This window comes from Anoplophora glabripennis, unplaced genomic scaffold, assembly GCF_000390285.2.
Source record: "Anoplophora glabripennis isolate ALB-LARVAE unplaced genomic scaffold, Agla_2.0 scaffold19, whole genome shotgun sequence".
Classification (NCBI taxonomy): domain Eukaryota; kingdom Metazoa; phylum Arthropoda; class Insecta; order Coleoptera; family Cerambycidae; genus Anoplophora; species Anoplophora glabripennis.
In genome coordinates this window covers 479,485-499,417 of record NW_019416327.1, presented here as the reverse complement: position 1 = coordinate 499,417, position 19,933 = coordinate 479,485, and the positions used below count along the sequence as shown (strand labels likewise).

The 19,933-nt window shown below is 31.8% G+C and overlaps 2 protein-coding genes across 2 annotated transcripts in view; one reads left to right on the top strand and one right to left on the bottom strand.

Annotated features, from left to right (window-relative positions):
• Window positions 1-18,678, top strand: part of LOC108915052 — a 47,833-nt gene extending 29,155 nt beyond the window's left edge. The window contains exon 2 of the mRNA XM_018721005.1: window positions 15,319-18,678. Coding sequence (XP_018576521.1) covers window positions 15,319-18,207 — 2,889 coding nt within the window. The 3' untranslated portion in view covers window positions 18,208-18,678. The remainder of the gene's footprint in view (window positions 1-15,318) is intronic.
• A 228-nt stretch (window positions 18,679-18,906) lies between these two features.
• Window positions 18,907-19,933, bottom strand: LOC108914822 (N-alpha-acetyltransferase 40). Its single transcript, XM_018720718.1, has one exon. It carries the CDS (start codon window positions 19,705-19,707, stop codon window positions 18,961-18,963), a length of 747 nt encoding a protein of 248 aa, XP_018576234.1. The 5' UTR covers window positions 19,708-19,933; the 3' UTR covers window positions 18,907-18,960.

The following is a 19,933-nucleotide window of genomic DNA, read 5'->3' as shown; positions in this document are numbered from 1 at the left end:
CTGTATTACAATGAGGCTGTCGCTTATATCAAAGCAGAATTATCTAATATTCACGTTCGTCTGGCTATCGCAAATGTTGGTCTGTCTGTCAACAACGCACCATACAACGCATAAATGAATAACTTGCGATTCGAGNACAAGATGGCGCTACCCCACATTTTGGTATTGATGTTCGAAGATACTTAGATGAAATGTTTCCAAATCGCCGGATTGGTAGACGGAGTACAGTTGAATGGCCACCAAGATCCCCCGACTTAACACCCTTGGATTATTTTCTTTGGGGATATTTGAAAGAAAGAGTCTACCAGGATAGACCGGATAATATTGAGAATTTATAGAACAAGATTAGGGCGGAGATGCATAATTTACCAGCTGAAGTCATTCGGAATGCTGTGAACAGCTTTTACTATCGTCTTGGAGAATGAAATAATGAATGGAGGACATTTTCAGCATTTGCGACATTTAGTTTATTTTTATAAATTATCTAGTTGTTTCAATTTCTAGATGAAAAAAAACTTGTTATTGAAAAAATAAAACTTGTTTATTTGGTATGGTTGGATTCGATTGTCTATAAGCTTTTCAACGAGCCCTCTCATGCCTTATGTTTCCATTTGAAAAAGAAAAGTAGGGATAGCTGGGGGTAAGGGGGTTGAAGAAAAATTAATTATTATATAACCGAAAGATGGGAAAAAACCAAAATCAGTTAACGTGATTCGGCGTTTAAAAATAAATAACTCATTCAAAAGATATGAATTTTATTTCGTACTTCTGGCCATCCCTGTATAAAAACAACACTTCACAGATACTTTTGGAAAAAGAGTTCATTTGATTAAATTTTCTTGAATGTGGAAAATACCTAAATTGAAAGAAAAAAGAATAAGATTAAAGACTTAACAGAAGTCAGTGTTGCAAAAATGATTTGGTCTTAGGCACTTCATAGACGACACATTATTTAGATTTTCCGGCGACTTTCTCCAGTTAAGTAGATTACTGACTAGTGTCCTAAAGTATGTGCCTGTTATTAGATGCCTGCAGAAACAGTCAAAAACGTGGGCACATTTAAACGTTTCTTAGAAAAATAAGCATTCTAAAACAATTTATTCCAAACTTTAGAGACGCGGTGTCTGTATTACAATGAGGCTGTCGCTTATATCAAAGCAGAATTATCTAATATTCACGTTCGTCTGGCTATCGCAAATGTTGGTCTGTCTGTCAACAACGCACCATACCACGCATAAATGAGTAACTTGCGATTCGAGATAATATTTATTCTGCTACAATCTTCTTAAATAAGAGAATCGATCAGTATGGAGGTGACTAAGAAACGGAAGTAGGACGGTCGTACCTTAGGGGGTTCTCCGATTGTGTGCTGTTGTCACACTTAAGCGGAGCTCGTCGTTTTATCTTCGCGCTGAGGTTTGGAAAACAAAGTTATTGTAATGATATTCGTCCAAGTACTGGAAACAATACGTGCTCCGCATTACTGCTCGCTTGTTTATGCAAAATACAATCTGAATATCAACGGTGGCATGTCTCCTTGCATATTGCGACTGTGGTTTCAATTTTTGTAACCCAGTTGTACGTGGAAAAGTAATTGTTAAGTAAGGTCGATTCGGATTATCTTAATACAATTTTTTTAAAAAGATTTGCGGAAAATGTTTAACATATATATTTGTAAGCTTGAAGGGCAGGTATTTCTGGTGTGTTTAGGTACTAGAATTTCGAAAAATAGACCAGTTTTCCAGCAAGCTCTAATAATAATTTATGGCAGAGAGACAAAATCTTAAACATAAACAATCACGTATCCTCCTGGAAATTACTGTTTGTTTACACAAGTTTAATACAAGAAATATAGAATTTATATTGTTGTTTTTGTAGAAAGCACATTTTTAAAGTCGCTAGTTACGATCTTTTCCATCAGAATATTATATTATACCTTTACTGGGGTCAAGTTTTCAACATTGTTACAATGTAACACTTAATTTTTTACGGAAAAGTTACTATTCTTGAGAGTAATACATTTAACTGTGAAACATTCTGTAGAATATCGTTTTGAAATAAGCGGAAAATTTACTTCCAAAAAAAGTAATAAATTATACTTTATAGGTAAATAAATGATTTTTCTATTGCTGTAGTCTTTTGGTAAATAATATGTGAGCTATATGTTCTTATTTAAGAAAGTATACAGTGTAGACCATTTTGATGATGCATGTATTGGTATCTTGGAAACTGTAAGAGATAGGAAAATGGTTAAATGGGGAAAATTTTAGACAATTATGTTGCTAACTTAATGGCGCTTTCGAAAATCGTCTGTATTTTTCTTTATTTAGAGGAATTTTTAAAATCTGAAAACACATTTTCACAGCAAGTCTTTTCCGAAGAATTGTATATTTTCACTGTATTTCCCTGTATATTTTAGATTTTCATTGCCATGTTTCGGTTGCGATAAACCATCATCAACTTTCTTTTTACTTACGGGCGCTTACGAGCAAATAGAGCATTTTGTTGGCTTTTCAATGATATAATACAAGTAAGAGAAAATGTCAAAAACAACCCCAAAAATCGATATTTTAATATTTTTTAATAAATTTGGCAACACCGCAAAATTTTTCGAAACTATTATAAAGTAGTCCCAAATTTTTGTAAAAGCTTAATGTCGGAATTAATGTCATGCCGCTAGATACCTATCGAATAAATTGATCGATGCGAAGCTTCAAATCAGAGGCAGGCATGTACAATGTACATGTTATTGAATAGTGACGCGAATAGTGGGATTAGAATCAGAACAGCATCTATTAAAAACATCGACTATTTTAGATATGCGCCTGTGACCTCGGTAAATGTTGAACGGTCATTTTTGTTTTTCAAAATGGGTATTTACCGATCGCCGGAGACGATTAACCGCGGAACACTTAGGACAACTGTTAATTATTTTCTACAATCGCTTTTATTATTAGTTCGAAATTATTATTTTGCTGGTACTTATTACGTACTAGACCTATAGGTACATATATATTTTATCGTAAGTCCAATCTTTGACAACGAGTGAGGTACCTTCCTATTTAGAATAAGCGAAAATTAAGAGAACTAAAATAAAATAAAATTTTTGCACAAATGTCAATTTTTTTTTAATCAGCTGACGATTCTTCCACAGAGGAAGAGTTGTTAACAGAGTAAGATGATTATGATAACGTTTCCATACAATTATTAAATTTAGTGTTTTCTTGATGTACATTTAAGTAACTAACCGCTAATGACCCATTTAGCTTTTGCTCCCTTAGCAACATAATAAGCATCATCACCATCATTTTCCTGGACATCCAGTCTTGTCGCTGTAATTCCTTTTTTCGTTTCAGATATGTTGGCTTAATTTCGATTTCCTTAATTAAAAAATCCCGAGGCCAATTTCGTATTCTGAATTTACTTTAATTTTATCTTTAATAGCGAGTTAGAAATCTTAGAACTATTCTTTGACGTCATTGTTTACCACCTTCCATTATGACTAGTGGTGTCGTGTCATAGCTCACCTCATATTAATCACATAAAAACGCTTCAACGTGATTAAAAAGCTAAATAACACGTTGCTTATTCAAATTAGTTTATCTGACCCTAGTCAATACAGCGATATGGCTTGAGGTAAATACAGGTTGTCCTCATTGAACCTGCCCAAACTATGTCAAGGTGTTACGCTACTTGCTATTGAAAAGGGAAGATCATTGTTGTGAAGATTTATAAATTTAATGTTGTCATTAAGTTATAAAATAATATATATTTTATTGTCTCCAAACATTTTTTTCTTGTATTTAGTATAAGCTCAAAAAAAATAGATATATTTGCAAAGTTGACCTATTCCTGCATTTTTGTAGGAAATTATTAGTTTTAAAAATAGTTTTTCCTCAAACCATCCAATATACCTACATGTATATGAATTGATGAAAAATATTTTGTACAGAAAAATGTTAGACGTTAGACAAAGAAATGAGACATTCATTTAGTTCAGTTACATTAACTAATAATTTGCTTCTTGCATTGTAAACTTTGCCGTAATAGTTGTTTTTAAATATAGAGCAATAAATAAGACTTAATGAGTTTGCTGGGTCGATACCCCTTGCTCGGCTAATAAAAGTTATTTATGCAGTTTCAAGGGTCTGGAAATAATACGTAGTTTTTCAGAGTCTACAACAGAATATGTATATGATTAATGCAGACTGTTTTATTTTGTTCCTGGAGAGCAACGCATTCATCCGTATCATTGTATTGTAAAATACGATTAGTAGAATTATTTTTAAATCTAAATGTTAAAAATTCCTAGAGACTAATAACACAGCCGGACAAAAAGAATGTGTGTTTTTGAGACGTGACCCTACCAATCTTTAATAAAATATTCCGCTGAATCCAAAAATTTTCTGACGTGTGGATTCCCCCCTACACACCCTCAATTTCTCCCAAATATTTATAACATTCAAACTAGCCATCTAACCCACCTGTCTTTAGTAAAATTCTGACGTAAAATATTTTTTAGTTTTGATTTTTTGATTTTACCGACAGATTTTATAAAAGTTATAATGGTTGTCACGTCTGATTTGTATTTATTTTTATTTTTGAAAGGATGAAGTAGAGATACGAATGAGTAGGGGGATCCCTCACATCCAAACAATATTGTTGCCATTTTCGGATTAAGCGAACGTTACTAAAGATAGGTAGGTTGGATTTTTTAATTTTTGAGGGCAATTGAGGGGGTGTGGGTGGTAAACTACACGTCAGAATCCTTGTTTATCATTTTCAGATTTAGCGGTAAATTTTAGTAAAGCTAAGTAGGTTAAGTGGCCAGTTTGGATATTTTGACATTTTGGAAGGAATATTTTTGGGGGAATTGGGAGTGTGCGGGGGGAAATCCACACGTCAGAAATTGTTTTTAATCATTTTCGAATTCAACGGAATATTTTAGTAAAGATTGATAGGGTCGCGTCTCAAAAACACAATTTTTTTTTGTCGGCCTGTGAAATTTATTGTTAATAAGTGGCTAAACATAGAAGTAGGCGGTGTTCAGACTGGTCCCGAATTCGTACAAAATCTGTTCATATAAAATCTTTCGTTAGGACGAAGCGGTTACAGTAAATACGAATTCGTTATGCATAAGTCGAATCCATTTTAATTGTCACAAATTTAATATTGGTCATACGAACTAAATTTACGTAAACAAATTATCATCAGCATCAGAAAATCGTATATTTTGAATGAATCCATACGATATCGTACGAACACATTTTCGTACGAATTTTCATGCAATGTAACCACCGTTATTACTAAAAATTATAAAGGTGCAAATGTTATGTTCTAATGAATCAGTGAAGTGTTTTACCTTTCGCCTCTTCGTTTTGCACGCTTTTTCCAATTATAATTATTTTAAATTTTAATATATCTTAATATCTATTGTTAAAAATCCATGGTAACAAATGTTAAAGTGGTATACATATGTCGGTACATGGTCTTTACACACTATGATTAATGATTTTCAAATTTCTGTGGGTGTGGAATCAATGTTAACATTCATACATTCAGTAAGACAGCCAACAACAACATTGAAATTGAACTTTGGTTAAGGCTGCTCCCAAATACAAAAATCGAAAATTATATTCCATAAAAATATACCTAATATGTAGTATGTTAGATTTAGAATATAGTATAAATTGGATTGCAATGAATATACTCAATTAAATAACAAATTAAAAAAAAAACACTGTTTGACGTCATTTCATAGCCTTTAAATATTTTCAATTTGCTACTGATTTTTTAAGTATCGTCGTATTTTCGGGTATGTTGTGTATTACATAGAACTGAGCTACACCACCTGGTACCCAGAAAATCCAAAAAAACAGGCAGCAAAATGTGGTGTGTTGTGATTCAATGGGAACGCGAATATTTTTTGATAATCTAGACAACTCAGAATGTCACATAAAAAGATCCATTTGTAAAACATTCCTTTAAAATAGGATTTTAAACTAACCGACATAGTTACGACAATAATTGCTATTCACCGTTTTTATTGTTCTTGGTTTTCTGCATCAGCGTCCTCAAACTGCTTCGTCTCATCATTGGGTAAAGTTGGATCTAGATCTACCCATGACCACAATGTTACAGCTGTGGTTGTGCGATAAATATTTACTGTAATGGTCACCAAGACGAACATTCTTTCATTCATCGTAAATATTTCAAGCGTAACTGGTAATGGTACAAAAAAAAAACCGTGAAATTTTATAGTGTTTACTATTTCATGTTAGCTATAAAAAATCTTGAAATGTTGAACATTGCAGTGTTGATTCGAAAGACTACGAAATTGAATTATATTAACTAATTTCTGCATTAACAGTTTCAATATAGTCTCATTATTTGTACACAGGCAATACTTGTACAATATTTTCTTATTTTTGGAGCATTTTGCCAAGTTAAGAAAAAATACGTAGCAAATAAACCACTGCGCCGAAATGATTAATTGAACAAATTTACGAATTATGTGCTATTTAAGAAATGCAACAAATTTTTATATTTTATATATTTTCATCCATAGGCTCACAAAGACCACTTTCATGATGAAAAAATTTCGGAAAAATTTGGAAACTAAAAAATTAAATTAAGGGTTGCCAACCTTGGGATGTCGAAAAAGTTGACACATGTACCTGTAAACAATCTTTTTTGTAATCTGACAGATACATATATGATACATTATGAAGTTTGAAAAATTGAATGATAACAGGAAATTAAAATTTAAATGGGTTAAATTTTAAAAAAGGTCGTTTGTCTATCATTTAATTTTGGAAAAAGAATTAACAAATATGTGTACCCTTTTCAAGATCTCAGGGTCGACAACCCCAATTTTAATTTTTTATTTCGCAAATCTCGTTTCCAAAAAATACTTTCGTCATGAAAGTATTCTTTGTAAACATATAAATAAATGATCTCCTAAAGAACGGTTATAGGTCGTATGCTTCATTTTCAAAACAGGACCACCAGCCGCCTACTTTCACTTGGTCAACTATTTTTTTTTTAATCAGGTATTCACTATTAGTCAATACTGTGTTATGAATGCTTTGTCCTTAGATCTGTCGAATCAATTGCGGAAATATTTGCAGAAGTTATTATTAATTTCATATGTAGAATTTCTTGGAATTATTTATAGACGTTGGAATAATTACATAACAGCACACCCAAACCTGAAATCCTTGACATCACACAATGACCAGTCCCTTAACAACAAATTTAGAATAGAATAAAGTAGATTATTAGAAGATATTTTTAATGAAGTTTCCCCCTTATTGCTGTCAGTTTCTATTTTTTTATCACAATTTTCTAAAAAATATTTTGTCAATTCCTGCAATGTTCAAATCTTTTAACAAAGTACGATCATTTAAAAAATTATAATATAAATTTTGCACCAAATAGAGAATATTTATATTTATGATTTTAGAAAGATTTTTTTCTTTTAATAATTTTTGCTTTACTGAATACTAAATAAGGCCATGTTCAATATATAGAAAGAGATTTTTAGTGTGGGAGAAAATGTCATTATTTTATTGGACAAAAATTGAAAAAATATTTTTCGAAAAATATGTTAATTAATAATAGAAAATTTGTACAATTCAATTTTTAGTAAAAATAAATGAAGTATAGAGGGTGTTAAAAAAATAGTGTAAAATATTTCAGGAGGTAATAGTATGAACCAAAATAAGCAGAAAAGTCTTAATAAACACGGGTCCACAAAGTAACGGTTGCGGAGATATGGACCACTATTCGTTTTTCAAACATTTTATTTTATTAGGAATAAACCGACAAAGGAAGCTTTTAACAAACAAAAAACAAAGTTACAGAAGATGTTCAAAGTGCCCTCCGTCCATTTCCAAGCAGGCACGACATCTTCGTCTCAACGATATTCGAACTCTTTCGAAAACACCCTCCTTGGTTTGGATTTCTTGACACTTTTGATTAATCCGTAGCTGCAGCTCTTCCAGGCTATTTACAGGAGTACCATACACTAATGTCTTCAAATATCCCCAAACAAAGAAATCTAGAGGGTTCAGATCAGGCGATCTTGGAGGCCATAAAACAGGTCCGGCCCTTCCTACCCATCTATGTGGAAAAGTTTGGTGTAAATGCTCTCTAACGGCCATGGAAAAATGAGCTGGAGCACCATCATGCTGGAACCACATTTGTTGCCTCTGATTCAAAGGAATGTCTTCCAAAAACTCATACAGTGTGTTCTGCAGAAAGTTGAGGTAAGCAGCGCCTGTTAATCGGTTTGGTAAAACAACAGGACCTAGAAACCTGTCACCTACAATACCCATCCAAATGTTTAATGAAAAACGTGCCTGATGTCCAGATTCTATTAGAGCATGAGGATTTTCGTCGGCCCAAATATGCGTATTGTGAAAATTAAACACTCCATTTCTTGTGAACCCGGCCTCATCAGTAAAAAGAATGTTTGCAAGAAAACGAGGGTCTTCAGCATCATGACGTAGAAACCAGCGGCAAAAAACCAAACGTGCTTGATGATCATTTATTGGATTTAAGGCCTGTACTCGTTGCACATGGTATGGATAAAGCAGTTGCTCGTGAAGGATTCTCCAAACAAGAGGACCACTAATTCCTACCTCGGCTGATATTCTCCGCACACTCGTACCTGGATTCTGCTCTACCAGTGCTAGAATTTCTTCTTCTGCTCTAGGAGTGGATACCGACCTTGGTCTTCCGGATAAATGGCACTGTTTGCTCAAGGAACCGGTATCACGCAATCTTTGGTGAATTCTTCCAAACATGCGTTGTGAAGGAATCTGGCGATTTGGATAAGCGTCAACATAAAGACGTCGCGCTTCGGTGGCGTTCCCATTAGCACGACCATACATGAAATGCATGTCTGTTAATTCTGCGTTAGAGTAACCAGCCATAGCGAAAGAAAACTTGTGCACTGAGAACAACTGTCAAATACGTACTGTTTATTTCACTAAACATCAACCAACTATTATAAGAAAATACACAACGTTTTTGCAAAATAAAAAAAGGGGCTAAAAAACATAAAACATTCCATATCTCCGCAACCGTTACTTTGCGGACCCATGTTTATTGAGACTTTTCTGCTTATTTTGGTTCATACTATTACCTCCTTAAATATTTTACACTCTTTTTTTAACACCCTGTATTAGAACTTGGCCGTTACACCTCCATATTTTTAAAAAATTCAGGCATTACATTTAATTTTAATCGTTCAAAATAACACTACTTCAAAAAAAAATTGACCCGTACATTAAGGTTGATGATCAGAAGTTACTAGATGCGTCTTTTTGTAAAATATGTATAAAAAAATGTCTCGTTTGATGTCAATTTTTATACTGATATACAGGGTGAACCAAATTTAGTTGTCACTATGGGGATACTGAAAAGCTTACTTGGGCAAAGTAGTGCAGAATTTAAGTAGCTTCTCTTCGTTTCAATTTTATTATAAACAGTAAAAATCGTCTTTTTCAAAACAGTTCGAGAAGATAACTCGTTCGGATGGATGCCATGTTGGATTTTATTTAAAAGGATTATTGTTGTAATATTAAAACATATCAAAAGTTACTGAATATTTAAGGCGAGATCGAAGAATATTTTCAACTGAACTGCTGAACTACCGCTGATGTTTAAAAAGAGAGATTTTTTTGATAATAATATTTAATTGAATATGAATATGAATAGTAAGTGGCATGTTGATAAATATTGAATTATGCAATGATTTGTCCTTTGTGGCTTTTTGTATATCTAATAGTTTCCAAGGTCTCTGTTGTGTAGTGATAATTAATTAAATTTGGTTTTCCAATGACGTGATATTCAATGATAGCATCACAATAAAAAAAATTGAAAAATATCCATGAATATTTGAGAATTCCCTAATATTTATTAATTTTTTCCAGTTATGACATTGTCATTTTTCAGTCTCTATTAATTAAATTCCTTGGCGAAATATACAACTGATTCCAGGATTTCCATTTTCCTCAAATTGCTAGGTGTAAAATTATTGCTTTCATACCAACAACATATTTATTAAAATATAAAAAATAAGATGGTCCATCCTCTTGGACGAACTTTTTACGGTTCTTGACGAAATTCCTTGCCTATTAAGCAGCCTGTTTCAATGAGTCATCCTGCGGTAGGATTCCTGACATACCTGGACATATTATTTAACACACATCCATCCTTCTGAGTCAAACAATGCATCAACCACCACTTAAAAAATATTACTGAAAATAGAAAATAAACAAAGCCGCATAGCCGCAACAAAGTATCGGTCTGCCAATGCCAAGGCATCCGTTCCCTTTTTTTTTTCTTTGGGTGGATACCGTCGGCATTAATTCACCCAACAATTTTGTGTGTGTACGCCAAGTGAAAGGGTGTACGGTCGTTAAAATGATGATCTCTACCGTCAAAAAAACCTAATAACTGATTAAGCAGAACAGCATTCCTGAGATTTCTGGCGAGCCGAATAGCCATGCCATCAGATAGGAGCGTGCGCGCCTTTCTTGACCGAGACACCATGCCCGCCATGTTGCCACATTGTTTCATTTTGCACAGGAAATGACAACATGTTTTTAAAGAACTTCGAATAGGGTGTCACGGCTTTAGATAGCTTTGCGGTTATTTGCGGCAAATTTAATTTTTTAACCTTTAACTAAGAGTTATTTTTTACTTCTTGCGATGTAGCAGCTTGGATATGATCTATCGGCAGTGTTTTTTTTATGTAAATATAAATCATAATGTCCCTGATACACTAAAGATGACTATTTAAAATCTAAAAAGGAGAAAAATATAAAGTAAAATAAAATATAATATTTTTCTTTATATGTAATGCATATTTAACATATAAGTAATACTAGACATGGCGAAAACCTCGCATTCGTGGGAGAAATTTTCCGACTCGATTTTTTTGCATATTCAGATTCGTGAGATGTTCCTTAACATGAATCAAGATGATGTTGGCCGGAAATCTGGTGCCTATTTGTTTAAACAAACTTTTTTTAAACAAATTGTACAATTTTCACTCCGGAAAAACTTGTTTTAGGTTTATGTGCCAAAAAACCTAAAAAAAAAAATTTCAGGGGTGAAAAAAACTATTTTTACAATTTGTTTAAGAAAAGTTTGATTAAACAAATGGGTACCAGATTTCCGGCCGGCATCATCTTGATTCATGTTAAGGAACATCTCACGAATCTGAATATGCAAAAAAATCGAGACGGAAAATTTTTCCTTCGAATGCGAGGTTTTCGCCTTGTCTATACCAGACCTATTAATAATGCATACAAATTAATTAATCTTAAGTAGTCACTTTTAGTGGTTAAAACATTTATTTGTATTTGAAGGTGAACATCACAGGTTTCTTTGACGTGCTTGATAATAATTGTGACTTGTAGCAACATTTTTCAATTCATTCCATGTTACAACTATTTCCAAGAGACAAAAAAAAATTCGACATAATTTTTATCAAGGTGGCTATGAAAATGTGGATCCCACGCAGCCCATTTTCTTGTTCAGTCGTGCAATGTTGGACTGTCTAAGCTCAGCGGTCACATGAGTTGTAAACATTTATGAAAGGCTCTGTATTAACTATATTTACAAATGATGGTAGACACATAGCTTTAGTATTTTACACATATATTTGGTGTTTTATTCTAACTATATTAAATTATACACTAAGATTCAAATATTTGTTTTTTTTTTAATTTTATTTTCTTAATATTGCTATGTACCAATACCACTTAGGCCAATATTAAACTGATTTCTGCAAGTTTTGTTGTTCAATTTTATTTGAGTTACCATTAACAATCAAGTGTTAATTGGCATACGTATCTACAAAGAGCATGCAGCATATAAAATCTCATAATTTATATTGAATATGTCGTGAAAGTGCTATGTCACAGTTTGGTTAAAAAAAGTTTCCATCTATATAAACGACACTGATATTTTCAAACTTTCGATCATATACGATCTAGACCCATGTTAAAATTAAATAAAATTCTTTAACAATTAAATTACAAATGCATATCCTTGTTACTCATAAACGAAAAATTTGTAATCTTATAACAATGAGATATTTTCAAATAAATAATTATACATCGTCGAATAATTAAATTTCTCCTTTCTTTAGAGTATTTTTTGTCAAACTGACAACATTGAACGAAAGGTCTCTGAATTTCGGGACCAACAGGTGCCCACGAGCCCACGAGATATACCTACGTACCAAATTCGTATTTAAATGACGTACACTTTCTATTTTTATTTTAATAAAATTGATGTATGTATTAATAAAAATATATCTTACATATAGCTGATGTCGCTTATTAACAAAATAAAATTTGTATGACGATTGCAAATCAATCTCGAGATCAATTTATTCACAAGTATTGAAAAAAGTAGTTAATATTGTTCACTGATTCACAGCAGTGCACAAGTAATTAAAAATAATTAAATTAAACAAATACCTACAGACATTCCTCTAAAGATGTTTTGCATTGCCAATTTCAATTTTATTTGGTAAATAGGTACGAGTATGTATTTAATACAGTAGCAGTAACAGTAAGCAGTAGTTAGTTGTTTTAAAAATGAACATATACAGGATGTAACATTACATCGCGTCAAAAACAAAGGAGCGATTTCCTCGTTCAAATTTGTATGAAAGAGTAATTTTTATATAAATATATACATTGAAACCATTATTCTTGAAATAAAGGGTGTTAAACTGGAAAAAAAATTGAATGATGAAAATGCTCTTTTATGTTCGATATGTTTTATTGTTACAAATGTTTCATTGTTAAATTTCAGTTCAGGAGTACAAAAGTATTGGCAGAAAGTTTTCTAATTCTCTGAATTTTGGTTTAAGGATATTTGAGTGACCTCAGAAAGGCTGAATCGTTTGTAAGAATATACCTGAATTCTATATTGACACATTAAATGGGGAAAATATTTGTTATACGTAATTACAATAGTTTGGAAAGAGCTGTATTATTACCATTCTTCAGTTGACGCCAAACCCTACCATTTGGAATTTTGAACACAAACTACGTTTTTAATTACCCAAGATCGAATCGAATATTATAATTTGTTATTGCCAGTGGGGAGCTATAAAGAATTTGGGATCGGTAAAATGACTTCTCGCTTTGTATACCTACAAGGAATGCGGTCACTGATCTGACTGTAACAGAGTCGGACGCGCCTTATTTACTTCTTAAATATGTCAAAAATATGAAATATACTACATACTTATACAGAGAAAAGGTCAAGGCAACCGACAAATAATAAACAAATGCACTAGATATATATTTTATTTTTTTTTAACAATAAGAATTTAATAAGAACAAAACTAGTATAAAGAAATTAATATATTTTTTTTAATTATTAGAGAAACATTAATTAAATCGTATGACACCACTTCTATTGAAGTTATAGATCCATTTTTTAAGTATTGAAGAAACCAAATCAACAGGAATTAATTTAGTAAATAGATAAATACAAATTGTAAGGCAAAATTAGTTATTTTAATATTAAGTGGTAATAGGTGTGGATGTTTTTTTATAACAAATTTTAAAATGAGCAACGGTAAACTTTATTATTTAATTTGAACAAATATTTTTATAAAAATGTAAATGCTATAGGAATAATAAATAATATTCCAAAGTAAACGACATTTTAAGCCCAATCCGGCCCTGTATTTCTCAATCAACGGTTCAACAATACTTTCGATATTTTTGAATTACCTACTTTATAATTAATGCCACAACTTATCTCGATGGAAAGCTGTCGTCTTAAGTTTTAATGATGTTTTACGTTTCCTGGCTTTTGCCTGGAGCAAACTTTTTATGGATTTTTTAAGATTCATGAGTTACATATCGTCGACATTGATGTGTAACTGATGCATGCATGAGAATCAAATATGAAAATATGTATTATTTAAAACGAATGATGAAGCAGCATTTGTCCCATACGGACAAAATACAATTTATGTTCATATATATTAAAATAAATTAAGATATTCTCTACTGTAATATTTGATTACACATTAGAAATCAGTGAAACCATTCAAAATGTATTAAAATAAAGTTCAATTAAAGGCGTTGCAAAAAGCAATACATTATTGAATGGGAAAATAAATGAATATCAAAAACTTAACAACTTGAAATGTAATTAGATTTTGTGAAAGTATTTTCACAAATTCAATTCGATTTTTTTAATTTGCATTAATGTATGAGGTAAGCTTGGTCAAACATGAAACTAATTTCTTGTTGGAATCAATTTTTTGAAAAACAATACTACATTTAACTTCCTGACCATTTTAAAATTCAATACAATTATTTTGTTTTTTTTTTCATCTAGTTTCGACTTTACGCCATCATCAGGAAAAAAAGAAACTAAAATTATTCTGAATTTTAAAAATACTCTAGTTTACCTCATCACGCTAATTTTAAGTTTATAAATTTCTATTACTTGAAAATTTTTTTATATATTTTTTATATAAAGTATTTTGGAAAGAGCTACAAGAAAAACTCAGTTGAACCACCAGCTTCTATTCCGTAATATACAGGGTGACCAGAAGTATACTATACTTTACGCATATGGTGTTCATATATGGAAATAAACTGAAATAAACCGATTTAGATCAAGTTACCTTATTACAGACTTGTTTCCTTAAAAAGTTATGTCAGTATTAGTTAAAAATTCAATAAAAAAAATTAGAATGCCAATAACTTTTTGAATATGTAAAATTGTAAGGCAATCTATCTAAACCTGTAGTTTTCCATGCAAGGAAAATATCTGTGAAATCTGGACTATTTACTTCCGGACACCAAGGAATCGAAGCTGGTGTACTTTGGGGTATCAGTCACCTGCGTTTTTCTAAAAAAATAGGCACAGCAATTTCAACAAAAGTATAATTTTTACATGGAATTAAATTTTACCTTGTAATATGAAAATACACCATAAAAAAATCTAACCTCAAAAAGTTCTCTAGCAGATGGTCAAAAATTAACAACATTAAGGCATTTAATACTCTTGAAAATTAATCTGTACCAAATTTCAACAAATTATGCAGTTTTTTTGGAGAAGATGGCTAAAATTTCATTTACAAAAAAATTCTTTGAATTCCTGTGTCTCTCACAACTTAAATTTGTGGTACATTTTTCCAAAACACCCTGTACATAAATATATATGGTTCATATGAAAAACCATATTTACTTTCAATTGACATTAAATAAGACCCACCTTGCATAAAAATATCTCTCTATTTCTTTTTCTTCTTTTTAGATGGCGTATACGGAGTCGGAGATGTCCTCCATTAGGGGCGAGCTAGAAATAGTACAGAAAGCTCTAAAACTTCAGACAAAGAGATGTCGGCAACTAGTTGCAGAATACACCAGGCGACTCCAAGAAAAAGAAGTACAGTATCGCTCAGAAAAAGCTCTTAGAGACGATCAGTTGGCAAAAGTCCTAAGGGCATTGTTAATATTTGAGGCTAGACTTAAGCAAGAACAAAAGTATATCAGCCATCAGCTTAACGAAAAAGATTATATAATCAAGAAACAAAGCAGCGACATTAAGAAACTGCTATCGAATCAGTATTGCAAAAACTGCAACCAGTACTATGTTTCAAGCCCAGTTCAAGAAAGCTTAGACAGCAGTTCGGAGTACGTAGTCACTGATTATCAAGATTACCAATCATCCAATTTTGAATCATTAGATAGTAGTAGTGAGACCTACGCTACCATATCAGAAAAAGGCTACAAGTCTGAAGGTACTTATCAGTCATACAATAACGAAGATAATTCTAAGTCAGAAACGGAATCTGTGAAAAATATTTACCAGAAGAATAGAAACAAGGATTCCTTAGGAAGGAGATCTAGAAAGATCCCACATCGGAAAAGTATAGGAACTTATTTTGAGGTCTTAAAATTGCGAAATGATAATGCTAGTCCCATATCGAACGAAGATAATACCAGTAATGACTACGATAACTTAGACTCATTACCATCTGAGAGCGTAACAGATAAAATAAGTCTTGTGTCTGAGAACATAGAACTAATTTTTGAAAAGAATGAAGAAATTATTGATGAAGCGGAGTCGAGCCCAAACATTTCCATATCAGAGTGTAACGACACTGTTATCAATAAAAGCATAACAACAGTGGTTGAAAATGATAAAAGTTCTGATGTAAATTTCAATGAAATCATATTGAGTAAAATTAAAACTAAAAATGATACAGCAAATGAAATTAGTGAAGACATCATTGAGCAAAGTACATCTAAACTGTCAAAAATCACTGAAACAATACCCGTGTTTGAGGCTGACGGTGAAACCAATGATAATTGGTATGCGAGTGCTAGTGACCAGGAAGACGAAGAACACAGGGATATATACAGGAATAATCCAGTATTGGAATGTATGAATCAAATCTTATTACAAAACATAAGTGATCCTTTAAATTCGCCACCTAAAACACCTAATATGGAAAGAAAATCTGTCAAGAATAAACGTGTAAAGTTTAGTGATGAAGAAGAAAATAAAATACCAGACGTAAAAGAATCCACACTTACTCAAGAAAATTTAAATGAGAAGAAAGGTACATCAACTCACGATTATTATGAAACACCAATACAAAAAACCCCGAACTTTTATGAGACACCCCAAAGTATTTACAGCAATGATTACGAGCAAATTTTAAGCAAGTGCAGCGAAACATTTTCTAATTCTCCTTTAACAAAATCGGCACAAGACAAAGAATTTACCAATAAGTTAAACATAATCGCACAACCTCATTATTACATGGATATGGAGCCCAAAGTAGAAACTGGGGAACAGGAAAAAATCATTAGGAAGAGTAAAATCTTACGCACCCCTCCAGCATTGCCCCCGAAACCTGCAAATCTTGTTTCGAAATACAAAATCCAAAATATTGGCAAAAAGACTCCATCGGAAAAAAGCAACGATAGTTTACTAGACTGTGAACCTGATTACTGTTCGATATCGGAGTTAAACTTACCACAAAACAGAAATATTTCCTTTAAGAAAATTAATGTAGTTGCTGAAATAAATTCTCCAACTTCCCAAGATGTTTTAAATAAATTATGCTCTCCAAATGAATTGCCCAGGGTGGATAAAGGAAACAATATCAACAATAAAGTTAATCGTAGTCCATGTGATTACGACCCAGTCTCTGTTAATAATGACAATTTGGTGGTTAAAAAATGTGTAGAAAAATTAAACATCCAACTTGCCAAACAAACCCCTATCAGATCTGAAGTTGCAATAAAATTACAGACTCCAAAAAAGAATGAACCTGAAATACCAAAGTTACCCCAAGTGTCCGAAATAATAATTCCAGATGAAAATGAGGAGAAAGAAAAAGAGGAACGAATAAGCCAAGATAACTATGTGAAAAACAATTCTCAAATTTTTAAATTAAAAACTACTCGTAATGAACAAAGCCGCAGGCCGATTATGATTGGATCTTCAGTATCAAGCCTTATTACAGGATTTAATAACCACCAACTATTATCTGAAATTAAAATGAAGCCTGAAAAGGTCAAACCTGAAAAACATATGTTTTCTAGTTTTGAAGATCTACAAAACTTAGATAAACAATCAAACTCGATTAAAGAGAAACCTTCCGAAACTCCAAATTTTGATAACTTTGATTTGAGTCAAAATTTTGAAGAGTTTAAGCTAGATGACTGTGAGATAGAAGAGTACAATGTGGAAGAAGAAATCGAAGAAGATTCTGAGATAAATATAGACAAAGTGAGAGCAGAAAGCTTAAATTCTCCAACAAATAGTAAATCATCCACGAGGGTAGAACTAATTCGTGCCACAAATGATGTATTAACCCCTACTCTAAACAGAAACTCCATAGAGTTATTGAAGAAGCAATTAGAATTACAGAAGAATCAAATTCAAAAGGAACAAGTTATTAAAGATAGTTCCTCATTTCGAGGCAAGAATGAACCCACTTATGAACATTTCCTGGAGTGCACTGGATTGAGCTCAAAATCCATATTAACGCCATCTAGACTGTTAAGTAATCACAAGAGTATGTTGAAACCGAAAGATGTGAAGCTTCGTTCCAAAGTTAAGGCTAATAACTTATTCGAACGTCATAGTACTAGCTCTGTAAAATATTGGTCTGAACCATATGTCTAGCATATTAAGAAGTTTTTTAGACTTAAGTCTGTGTTAATAATAAATATTTCTTCTCTAAAGTAACATTTAAATTCAATGTTGACGATTGTAAATAAATAATAAAACATAAGTTCCACAGACTATGTATGAACTATCCAAATAATATAAGAGAGCAACATACTTACCTAGAGACGAACGTAATGAACTGATCCTTTACAACATGTGACATGAATATTTTTTTTTAAATACTTTTAAAATAAATGCTCCCAATTAGTCAGTTATAATTTTAATTGTAATATTATGGAAAGTATTTATTCATAGAAATGGTATGGCACGATTGAGGTCATAAATCGTAATGAACCTATTTATTAGGAGCGAATTACGTTTCTAGATTATGTTTTATTATTAAATTTTTTGTTTTATTTCTATGTACCTTTATGTTATAAAACTATTCATTTATCTATATTGTAAAATTTGTTGATGTTATTATATAAAAAATGTAAATGTTTTGTTCAAAATAAATTAAGTTATTTATTAAATATATGGAGTATTCATTTTAACATTTACCCACGTTAAAAAAAAATTAACTGTTTAAGTACAGAACATTTTTATAGTTCCAAATCAATATTTCTATTTATTTATACATAAAATCGTTTCTGTTTGACTAAAGACGGGATTTTAGTGTTTAAATAAATACAAACTTTATTTTCGATAAGAAAAAATTATATTAAAAACTTGCATGTTAGTTATAAACAAATATTTTATTTAAAATAATCAATGTTCATGATCAAAATGATTACAGCAACAGTGTTCATTTAATTTTTTCCCATTATCTACAGACAATGCTGTGGCATGAGCTAATCTTTTATTCACTTTACTTAAAATCTCGTATGAATAAGATTCTTCTTCACCGTCTTGTGGCGAGGACTCGTCTAAATCGTAATTCATTACTTTAAAAAAAACTGAACATGGATTATTCTTAAGAACTGTTAATACTACTTTCCTCATATTGTTTTTAAAGGCAATTAATTCTAATATTTGCATCATAAATTTTCCCAAACCTTTCCTCTGAACAGCTGCTTCAAGTTGTAGTTCATAACAATAAAGAACCTCATATCCTTCATCGATATCAAATCTAAAGTGAGAAAATCCCAACAAGGTACCATCTACAGATTTCGCTATCAAGTACCAAGCCTTTTCGTCAGATAATTCTTCCATTTTCTTTTCGTCACTCCATCCGAATGAGCTCTGTTCATATTTAAGTTTTAAATTTGTTTTTGTCAAATTGAATGCCCATTGAATAATGGAGTCATCTAAACTGATTGAACGTTTAATAAATAATTCGGCTTCAATGCCATTATTATTGTATTTGCGAAAAACTGGAAATGGGGCCAATGGATCCTCCAAAGAGTTTGCTTGTGCTACAGCTGCCTTAGCTTGGAGAAGCTTATGTTGTTCTTCTTTCCGTTGAAGGCGTTTTCTTTTACTCTTCGCTAAACTAGCTGCTGTTTTTCTTCCCATAATAAACAAGTTTGTATACAAGCTTCCTTATAGTATTATGACACCATAAAATATTTATATATCTAATTGTGGGAAAGAACACGTTCTTTATTAAATTAATAAACAGCACGTAACAACATTAACATCCCATAAAACCAATATTAAAAATATCGTTTGAACCTAACCTCAAAGCATATAATTTATTTTTGGATAGGTCTCTAGCTCCCTAGCATAGATCTTATTAGCA

What these genes read in the sequence shown, in the direction of transcription:
- LOC108914822 (XM_018720718.1), bottom strand. Translation starts at nt 19,707, where the DNA reads ATGGGAAGAAAAACAGCAGCTAGTTTAGCGAAGAGTAAAAGAAAACGC.